We start from the raw sequence: 11,271 nt of genomic DNA, 5'->3' as shown, positions 1-11,271 counted from the left end.
TGTTTGGTTGCTTGTAGGTGAAGAAATGAGGAAGAAAGGGAAGAGCCAAGAAAGCGTTTCAATAGTGAACGTAGCGTTCACTCTTTTACCTTTCTCGTGGATCTTGGCTTGGAAGCAAGGATTGTTGGCCAAGAAAAAGGGTAACGTTCACAAAAGTGAATGCCAAGTTCACAAAAGTGAAGGCACAACAAAGCACTAGGTAGCGCTCAAAATTGCAAACGGAGCGCTCATCAAAAGAGAGCACCTATGAAGGGAACTCGCGCACCAAGGCGCATTCCAAGAAGTAGCGTTCAAAAATTTGAACGTCACATTCACTTTTGTGAACTTTATCGCGCTCGAAGAGGGAGGCACACACCAAGGAATGGTAGCGTTCAAAAATTAGAACGTAGTGTTCTCTTGTGGCAACGTTTTCGTGCTTCAAGCCTTGGGGAGGAAGACTCAGCAAGAGCCACATTCAAAGAGTGAACGTAGCATTCACTTATTGAACTCTAGGAAGGCCAAATGCACACAAAGAGCACCAATTTGGCAAGCCACAAGAAGTGAACGTGGAGTTCACTTTTCCAAACAGAGCGCTTCCCTGGGAGCTGGCCAACTCTACCTTGACCCATGCCACTTGAACCAAGCCATCTGAATCCACTCTCCTTCAAGTCCAAAGCCAAAGGCCCATTCCAAATTTTGAAGACCAAAATAGAAAGTGTATAAATAGGATCAAATTTAATTTGTAAAAGAACCTTTGGCTCATTTTTAGTTTTTCACTTTTAAATTTTCATTTTGAATTTGGGAATTAGGATTAGATCTAGTTTTCTTTCTGTTTGTTCTTGCTTCTGCAACTTCTACTTTCTGTTTTGGATTTTGGAATTGAGATTGAAGAATTCCATTGAATTCCTTGATCTGAGAATCATCTTTGCTTTTAGTCCAGATAGTTCTGAGAATTGGAGAATTTGATCTAAATCTTTTCTTCTATTTTCATTTTCATTTCTTCTGCAATTTATTTTTTGTTTGGTCAAGAGAGCAATTGAGATCTAGATCTGCTTTCTGATCTTGTTGCTCTTCTGAAATTTTTAATTTCTCTTTTATGATTTCATAATTGATCTAAGTTTTCTTGCTGTTTGTGTCTTCAAGCAATTTTCCATTTCTGTTTTGCTACTGAGCTGAATCTCTTCATCTTATAGCTCTTTGATTTACTTTAATTTACATTTTCTAGTTCAATTTGAATCCCAACACCCAAATCCTTTTATTCTTAATGCAATTTACATTTCCCCACAATTTAGATTTAGCAATTTAAGTTTCTTGCACTTTAAGTTTCAGTCATTTACTTTTCTTGTAATTTAAGTTTCAGCTCTTTTACTTTCTTGCTCTTTAAGTTTCTGCAATTTACTTCTTCTGCACTATTAAGATTCAATCAATTCACCCTCTCCCTTTTATTTTCTTGCAATTTAGCTTCTGTTAACCAAGTTTCTCTCAAATCATCAAATATTCACTTAACTAAATTCATTACCTAACTAAAATTGCTCAATCTATCAATCCCTGTGGGATCGACCTCACTCTTATGAGTTATTACTACTTAATGTGACTCGGTACACTTGCCGGTGAGTTTGTGTGGAAATCTAAATTTTCACCCATCAAGTTTTTGGCGTCGTTGCCATGGATTGATTTAGATTGACAATGATTAAGTAGAGTGATAATCTAGATTAAGCATTTTCTTTTTGTTTTTACTAAGCACACTAACTGTTTGAATTTTTGTTTAAGCTAACCTTAACATAACTCTAGCAATAGAGTGGATTGCTTTTGGTTTCTGGTTTTGTGTTTTATGTCAGGAGGAAGAAGAGGTGAATCCACATCTTTTAACCTTGACGAAAGAACCCTCCGAAGGTTGAGAAGAGAAGCAAGAGGGAAAGGAGTTGTAGGAGAAGCAGAATCAGAAGAAGAGGATCAAGTGATGGAGGATAACATCCCAATTCACACTGATGGTATGGACAACAACAATGGTCAGCCTCAGAGAAGAATCTTAGCCTCCTACACTATCCCCAACCCAAAAAATTGTGGGAGTAGCATCCTAACCCCCAATGTCCTTGCCAATAACTTTGAGCTCAAGCCTCAATTGATTACCCTGGTTCAAAACAATTGTCAATATGGAGGAAGTGCTGCTGAGGATCCAAACCAACACCTCTCTGTATTTTTGAGAATCTATGACACTGTCAAAACCAATGGAGTCCACCCTGACATCTACAAGCTTCTTTTATTCCCATTTTCACTGAGAGACAAAGCCACACAGTGGTTAGAAACCTTCCCTAAAGAGAGCATTACCAGCTGGGATGATTTGGTTAGTAAATTTCTAGCCAAATTCTATCCACCCCAAAGAATCATTAAGCTAAAAACTGATGTGCAAACCTTCAGATAGCAAGAAGGAGAGTCATTGTATGAAGCTTGGGAGAGGTATAAAGCTCTAATCAGAAGATGTCCAGAAGGAATGTTCAGTGAATGGGTGGAGTTGCAGAATTTCTATGAAGGCTTATCCTTACCTTCAAGGAAAACTTTGGATTATTCATCCGGAGGATCTTTGCAAATGATGAAAACTGCTCAAGAGGCACATGATCTCATAGATATGGTGGCCAACAATGAGTATTTCTACTCCTCTGAAAGGCAAGCAGCTCCAAAGAAAGGTGTATTTGAGCTTAAAGGAGTTGATACCATATTGGCTCAGAACAAACTCATGCACCAGCAGCTCCAACAGCAAATTAAAACAATGTCAAAGAGGATGGATGGATTATAACTTGCAGCAGTGAGCACAACTAACCAACCATCAGTAGTGTGGGGACAGCAGGAGGAAGGTTATGAGGAGCAGCAGCCTGAACAAGTGCAGTACATGCATAACCAAAGTTCTGGATCAAATGACTTCCATGGAGACACTTACAACTTATCCTGGAGAAACCACCCCAATCTGAAATGGGAAGAGAGTCAAAACCAGCAGCCTTGGCAAAGAAACTCAAACCAAAATAACTTTAGAAACACAAACCATCAAAACCATCAAAACACTAACCAAAGTCCATACAGAAAATTACAAAATAATCAACCCCAATCCAACTACTATCCATCCAACAACCCATCCACTAACCAAAATAACTATCATTCACCATCAACATCCCATAATCAACCACAACCACCCCAAGAATCTCAAAGGATCTCCAACTTGGAGATATTGATGGAGAAGATGATCAAGCATCAAGAATTGGCCAACAAGAACTATGAAGCTTCAATGAGGAATTTAGAAAGGAAGATTGGCTAATTATCCAAGCAAACAGTGGCTGAGAAACCAACCAATTCATTGCCAAGTGACACCATTTCCAACCCCAAGGAAGAATACAAGGCAATCCAATTAAGGAGTGGAAGAACTTTGGTGAATGACAAAGAAGCCACCAAGAAGCCAATAGAGGATGACAAGGTCAGCAGCAAGGATGAAGTGACACTCAAAGCCATGCACGACCAGGAGAAACACAAAGAGAAAGAGGAACAACCACAAACTTCGAAGAAGGGAAAGGAACTCATGGAGGAGCAATCACAAGAACAGAAGAAGATAGTAAAGACTGACACATCTCCTCTGCCATATCCTCAAAGATTTCAGAAGGAGATCAAGGATCAATAGTTCCCAAAGTTTTTAGGAGTTTTCAAGAAGCTGGAAATCAACATCCCACATGGTGAAGCCTTAGAACAAATGTCTCTGTATGCAAAATTTCTAAAGGAGTTTATCAACAAGAAGAGGAGTTGGAATGAGAAGGAGACAGTAATCTTGACTCAAGAATCCAGTGCTGTCATCCAAAGAGGTCTCCCACCAAAGCTCAAAGATCCAGGAAGCTTCATCCTATCTTGCACTATAGGCAACAGAACATTGGACAAAGCCCTCTGTGATCTAGGAGCCAGCATCAACTTGATGCCACTCTCACTAATGAAGCAGCTTGCAATAGAGGAACTCAAGCCAACCAGAATGTCACTTCAAATGGCTGACAGATCGTTCAAAATACCAAATGGAGTTGTGGAGAATTTATTGGTGAAAGTAGGAGAATTCATATTTCCTGCTGACTTTGTCATTTTGCACATGGAGGAAAAAGGACACAACTCAATCATCTTGGGAAGGCCTTTTCTAGCCACAGCAAGGGCTATAATTGATGTAGAGAAAGGATAAATGACACTCAGAGTGCATGATAAAAAGATGATCATCAATGTCTTTAAAGCCATGAAATATCCCCCTGAGAAAGAAGAGCATATGAGAGTAGAAATGGTGGAATAAGTAGAGAGGGGGTTATTTGAGACCAAAAACCAGGAAAAACAAGAAGTGGAAACAGAAGTGAAATAAGATCTCATAGAAGAGGAAGTGGTAGAAATCTCCTCTGAAGGCAAGACAGATGAGAAGCCAAAACATGAATTAAAACCTCTTCCCCCTCATCTTAAGTATGTGTTCCTTGGAGAAGCAGAGGCCCTGCCAGTGATCATAAATGCCTCCTTGAACATAGAAGAAGAAACAAAGTTGATTGAAGTGTTGAAAGCTTACAAGACAGCCTTGGGTTGGATAATTGATGATATCAAGGGCATAAGCCCTGCCATCTGTATGCACAAAATTCTCTTGGAGGAAGATTCAAGGCCTATAGTTCAACCCCAAAGAAGACTTAACCCAACTATGAAGGAGGTGATTCAAAAAGAATTGATAAAGCTATGGAATGCTGGAATCATATACCCAATCTCTGACAGCTCTTGGGTAAGCCCAGTAAAAGTAGTGCCAAAGAAAGGTGGCATGACTGTCATCTTCAATGAGAAGAATGAACTCATTCCCACAAGGATAGTGACGAGGTGGAGAATGTGCATCGATTATAGAAGACTGAATGATGCTACAAGGAAAGATCACTTTCCTCTCCTATTCATTGACCAGATGCTGGAAAGATTGGCTGGACATGCATACTATTGCTTCCTGGACGGGTACTCTGGATACAATCAAATAGTGGTGGATCCTAAGGATCAAGAAAAGACTTCCTTCACCTGTCCATTTGGTGTTTTTTCTTACAGAAGGATGCCCATTGGTCTATGCAATGCTCCTGCAACTTTTCAAATGTGTATGCTTTCTATATTTTCTAACATGGTGAAAAAATTTTTAGAAGTCTTCATGGATGATTTTTCTGTCTTTGGCAATTCATTTAACACCTGCTTGCATAATTTAACTCTTGTTTTGAAAAGATGCCAAGAAACTAATCTGGTATTGAATTGGGAGAAATGCCATTTCATAGTTCCTGAAGGGATAGTTCTTGGGCATAAGGTTTCAATTAAAGGTATAGAAGTTGACAGAACAAAAATAGAAATCATTGAAAAGCTTCGTATACCTGTTAATGTTAAAGCAGTGAGAAGTTTTCTTGGACATGCTGGTTTTTACATGAGATTTATTAAAGATTTTTCAAAAATAGCAAAACTACTAAGTAATTTTCTAGTGATTGATAATCCTTTTATCTTTGATGACAATTGCAAGCATGCCTTTGAAACTTTAAAGAGAAAACTCACTACAGCACCAATCATCATACCCCCAGATTGGGAATTGCCTTTTGAACTTATGTGTGATGCAAGTGACTTTGCAATTGGTGCTGTATTGGAGCAAAAGAAAGACAAGCTGCATCATGTTATATATTATGCTAGCAAGGTGTTGAATGAAGCACAGAAAAATTATACCACCACAGAAAAAGAGCTCTTGGCAATTGTATATGCATTTGATAAATTTAGACAATACTTGATTGGTTCAAAGGTTATAGTATATACTGATCATGCTGCTCTCAAGTATCTTATGTCTAAACAGGATTCAAAGCCAAGGCTTATTAGGTGGGTGCTGCTGCTACAAAAATTTGACATTAAAGTGAGAGATAGAAAAGGGAATGAGAACCAAGTAGCAGACCACTTGTCAAGACTACCACAAGAAGCTAATCAAGCTCCACATTCAGTAAATGAAAGCTTTCCAGATGAACACCTCTTACAAATCCAACAAGCTCCCTGGTTTGCAGACATTGCAAACTACAAGGTTGGAAGGAAGATTCCCCAAGAATTCACCAAGAAACAAGTAAAGAAGCTGCTCAATGAGGCCAAGAAATTCTTATGGGATGAACAATTCTTATTCAAGAGTTGTCCAGATAGAATGATTAGGAAATGTGTTCCTGAGAGTGAGATGAGAGACATACTATGGCATTGTCATGGTTCAGCTTATGGTGGATATTTTGGACCAAAAAGAACAGCAGCCAAAGTACTTCAAAATGAATTTTATTGGCCAACCATCTTCAAGGATGCTAGAGAGTTCATTCATCAATGCAATGAGTGCCAAAGAGCTGGAGGATTAATAAGAAGGAATGAGATGCCTCAGAACTACATCTTGGAGGTAGAACTCTTTGATCTTTGGGGCATAGATTTTATAGGCCCCTTTCCACCCTCATATTCTTTTAAATACATACTTGTGGCAGTAGAGTATGTCTTAAAGTGGGTGGAAGCCATAGCAACAACCACATGTGATGCACAAATTGTCCTTCAATTCCTGAAGAAGCACATTTTTACTAGATATGGAGTGCCTAAGGGTCTTGTTAGTGATGGTGGTAGTCATTTTTGCAGCAAACAGATGGAGAAACTACTTCACAAATATGGGGTGATGCATAAAGTAGCTACACCATATCATCCACAGACCAATGGCCAAGCAGAGCTTGCAAATAGGGAGTTGAAGAGGATTTTGGAGAAAACAGTAGGGAGCACAAGAAAGGATTGGGCCAGAAAATTAGAAGATGCCCTATGGGTATATAGAACAGTATTCAAGACTCCTATTGGAAAGTCCCCTTTTCAGTTATTATATGGCAAGTCTTGTCATCTCCCTGTAGAGCTTGAGCATAAAGCCTTATGGGCCACTAAACTCCTCAACCTTGATTCTCAAGTAGCAGGAGAGAAGAGGTTATTGCAACTAAATGAGTTGGATGAGTTCAGACTGGAAGCCTATGAAAATGCTAAGATATACAAGGAAAAAGCTAAGAGATAGCATGACAAAAGAATCTTAGAGAAGAAGTTCAAACCAGGACAGCAAGTACTCTTGTATAACTCCAGGCTCAAAGTTTTCCCTGGCAAACTCAACTCCAAATGGACTGGCCCCTACTTGGTGACAAAGGTTCTCCCTTATGGAAGCCTTGAACTCCTAGATGAAGTAACAAAGATCAATTTCACAGCAAACTGATGCCAGGGCATTTTGGCCAGTTTCACTGACCTTTTCTTTACTGTTTTTAGGGTAGTTTCATGTATTTCCTTAGAAAACAAGCTATTTTTGGGTAGATATTTACTTACATCTTGATTCAAGCATACATTGTGCACTTTACATGATTTCATGAGGACTTTGCATGAATCTAATGACAAATTTGATGTTGCATTTCCCATGAGTGGCACTTAACATTATTACTAACGTTGGACCAAGCTCATAAGTGGCCATGTTAACTTAGTTAACGTGGCCTCTAACGTTAAGAAGTAAAGGGGAAGCCAACGTTAGTGACATTCAACTTTGTCACTAACGTTGGCCAAGTCACAATAAGCCACGTTAATTCCCACGTTAACCTAGTTAACGTGGAAGCTAACGTGAAGAAAGTCGGTGGTCGACAATGTTAGTGACACCAAACATTGTCACTAACGTTGGGATTAACCCACACAAGCCCCAATAAGCCACGTTAACTCCCATGTTAACCTAGTTTACGTAGAAGCTAACATGAAGAAGGAAGGTGATCGCCAAAGTTAGTGACACCTAACGTTGTCACTAACGTTGGAAGGAGCCCACACAAGCCACAATGAGCCACGTTAACTCCCACGTTAACTTAACTAACGTGAGGAGGAGAGATGATGAGCCAACGTTAGTGACATTCACCTTTGTCACTAACGTTGGAGATGGCTAGCACAGCCACGTTAGAGGCCACGTTAACCTAGTTAACGTGGACTCTAACGTGGGAGCTAAGGGCACATTGGAACGTTAGTGATAAAGGTAAGTGTCACTAACGTTCTCGAAGGTTGGCAAGCCTACGTTAAAAAAGCCACGTTAACTAAGTTAACGTGGACTCTAACGTAAGGAAGGGGGAGACTTCTCAACGTTACTGGGAAAGGTGAGTCCCAATAACGTGTGCGAAGGACATAGAGGCAACATTAGTGGCAACGTTTGTGCCACTAACGTTGAAGTTAACGTGGCTCTTACTTTGGTGAGGAACGTTAGTGAAAAAGGTAATTGTCACTAACGTTCTCGAACCCATATTTTCACGGAACATTAACACCTCTAACGTCCTGAGCTAAAGTCTTTGCCCACTTCACACTTTCTCTCTGCAAGTAAAGCCAAGCCCAATGAAGAAGATAACTGCTTCAAACTCAAGATCCAAAGGCCCATACCCAAGACTTGAAGAGCCAACTAGAAGACCAGAAGAGTAGTATATATAGGAGTAGCTTTGAATTGAAGGAGGGTTGGAAATTATAGGGAGCCTCTTGGCATAGAACTACTCTCTGTATTTTACTTTCTCTGCACTTCTAGTTTCATCATGTATTCTCCATCTTTGTTTTCATTTTCCAGAGCTATGAATAACTAAACCCCTTTCATTGGGTTAGGGAGCTCTGTTGTAATTTGATGGATCAATACTAATTTTCATTATTCTTCTTCTATCTTTTCTCTTGATTTTACTTGAAAGTTTTCGATCTTCATCTAATTGGGTAGTTATCTTGGAAAAAAAGCTATTCAAACTTGGATCTCTTCTGAACCTTGAAAGAGGAATGAAGAGATCATGCTAGAAATGCTTTCTCATGCTGGACCAAATTGGGTTTGGATGGATATGTGACTATAATCCTCTCAATACTTGATTTGGGAAATGCATGTGGTATAATCAGTGACCATACTTCATCTCTTCTCATCAGCAATTGACCAAGGAATTGGCTATTGATCAAGATTTGAGAGATTGAATTACAGGGAATTGTAATTCGATCACTTAAGATTTCCAAGGAGATCAATGAGTGCATTGATTGAGGAAGAGATGAAAATGAAATTGATCCAGAGAATGCAACATCTCCTGAGCCCAATGAACTCCCCATTTCTGATCTTACCCATTCTCTTTAATTTCTGTCATTTACTTTTATGAGCAATTACCCCATTCCCATTTAAGATTCTGCAATTTACTTTTCGTCATCTACATTCAGCTCTTTATTTCTAGCATTTACTTTTCTGTTATTTACTTTCCCGCCATTTAATTTTCTGCAATTCTCAACTCAAATTTTGATTCGCTCAACTAGAACATTTCTCTAGTTAGAGTTGCTTGATCAATCAATCCCTGTGGGATTCGACCTCACTCTATTGTGAGTTTTTACTTGACGACAAATTCGGTACACTTGCCGAAGGAAATTTGTTATGAGACAAGTTTTCCGTGCATCAAGTTTATGGCGCCGTTGCCGGGGATTGATTGTACATCAACAATGATTAAATTGGAGGATCACTAGATTGAGCATTTTATTTTTGTTTGATTTAATTTTTTGTTTGAGTAATTTACTTTCAGTTTTAGTTAATTTCTTCCATTCCCCCTACTTTTTCGTTTTTAGTTATTTACCATTCATTTCACTAACCCACTAACTGTTTGATATATTGTATCACTCACACTAACAGTAATTTTGACAGAAATACTTTCTGCATCTATTTTCCTTGCTTGTACTTGTTGGTTGTATGACAGGGAGAAGAAGCGGGGCTTCAACTTCCTTTGATTCTGAACCTGAGAGGACCTTCTTGAGATTAAGGAGGAAAGCAAGAGGAAAAAGAGTAGTTGGTGCTGAGGAAGAGGAGGAATACGTTGAACCAAACATGGAAGAAAACATGGAAAACCATCATGAAGAAGAGACTCACAACCATGGCAAAGGAGGTCGAGCAAATCATGCTGGGGAGGATAGAAGAGTTTTAGGCTCTTACATCAATCCAAACCCAGGAAACTGTGAAAGTAGCATTCAAAAGCCAACCATCCACGCCAACAATTTTGAACTGAAACCACAGCTCATCACCCTTGTTTAGAACAACTGTTCGTTCGGAGGAAGTGTCCAAGAAGACCCCAATCAACATCTAACCACCTTTCTGAGAATTTGTGACACAGTGAAGTCTAATGGTGTTCATCCTGACGCCTATAGAGTGCTCTTATTTCCATTCTCACTCAAGGATAAGGCAGCTAAGTGGCTGGAGTCTTTCCCAAAGGAGAGCTTGACAACTTGGGAAGATGTGGTGAACAAATTCTTAGCAAGATTTTACCCCCTCAACGAATCAATAGGCTGAGAGCTGAAGTCCAAACTTTCAGGCAACAAGATGGTGAGACTCTGTATGAAGCATGGGAGAGGTTTAAGGACCTGACAAGGAGGTGTCCACCTGACATGTTCAACGAATGGGTGCAGCTGCACATTTTCTATGAAGGGCTCTCTTATGAGTCAAAGAAGGCCGTAGACCATTCATCTGGAGGATCTTTGAACAAGAAGAAGACCATTGAGGAGGCCATAGATGTCATTGAAACTGTAGCAGAGAATGACTACTTCTATGCTTCCGAAAGAGGGAACACTAGAGGAGTGATGGAGCTAAACAATGTAGATGCTCTGCTGGCTCAGAACAAGCTCATTACCAAGTAGCTGGCTGACCTAACCAAGAAGATGGAGAGGAACCAAGTAGCAGCAATCACCACTTCATCAACAACCCAAGAAGGAGTGAATGAAGAAGCAGAGGGAAGTCAAGAGCAAGTCAACTACATTGGGAATTCACCTAGAAAAAACCATGATCCATACTCCAAGACCTACAACCCTGGATGGAGGAATCACCCAAACGTTGGGTGGGGAAATCAATAAGACTAAAGTTTTAATCAAAGACGCCTAAATCCCAACAATGCAGCTTACCAACATTTCACATCTAGACCATATCAACACTCCCATAACAACACCTCTCCACATCCACATCAAAACCAAAATAACTTACCTCATCCTTCCACCTCTAATCCCGATCTACAATCATTTGATGACAGACTCTCAAGGATTGAGAATCTACTTGAAGGCATAGGCAAAGAGATTCAAGATAGTAAAGCATTTCGAGAAGAAGTGATGTCCAATATGCAGAATCAGGATGCTGCCATCAAGAAACTTGAGACACAAATTGGCTACTTATTCAAACAAATTTCCAGCCACAACCTTCGCAGCAATACTAGCTCAACACAAAGGGAGGAGTGTTAGGCTATCACCCTT

The 11,271-nt window shown here is 39.7% G+C and overlaps 1 protein-coding gene and 1 non-coding gene across 2 annotated transcripts; one reads left to right on the top strand and one right to left on the bottom strand.

Annotated features, from left to right (window-relative positions):
- Nucleotides 1-3,712: 3,712 nt before the first annotated feature.
- LOC148576984 (uncharacterized) lies at nt 3,713-4,180 on the top strand. Its single transcript, XM_088502823.1, has one exon. It carries the CDS (start codon nt 3,713-3,715, stop codon nt 4,178-4,180), a length of 468 nt encoding a protein of 155 aa, XP_088358949.1.
- A 6,137-nt stretch (nt 4,181-10,317) lies between these two features.
- LOC148576983 (small nucleolar RNA R71) lies at nt 10,318-10,421 on the bottom strand. Its single transcript, XR_015902805.1, has one exon. It is a non-coding gene; the product is annotated as a small nucleolar RNA R71 (small nucleolar RNA).
- Between the last annotated feature and the right edge of the window lie 850 nt (nt 10,422-11,271).

The sequence above is a fragment of the Arachis ipaensis genome, chromosome B1 (genome assembly GCF_059453495.1).
Source record: "Arachis ipaensis isolate K30076 ecotype BB chromosome B1, ASM5945349v1, whole genome shotgun sequence".
NCBI lineage: Eukaryota > Viridiplantae > Streptophyta > Magnoliopsida > Fabales > Fabaceae > Arachis > Arachis ipaensis.
Note: the sequence above shows the minus strand (reverse complement) of the source record. Positions and strands in the feature narration are given on the sequence as shown.

Coding starts and splice junctions, on each gene's coding strand:
- LOC148576984 (XM_088502823.1), top strand. CDS start 3,713: ATGTCTCTGTATGCAAAATTTCTAAAGGAGTTTATCAACAAGAAGAGG.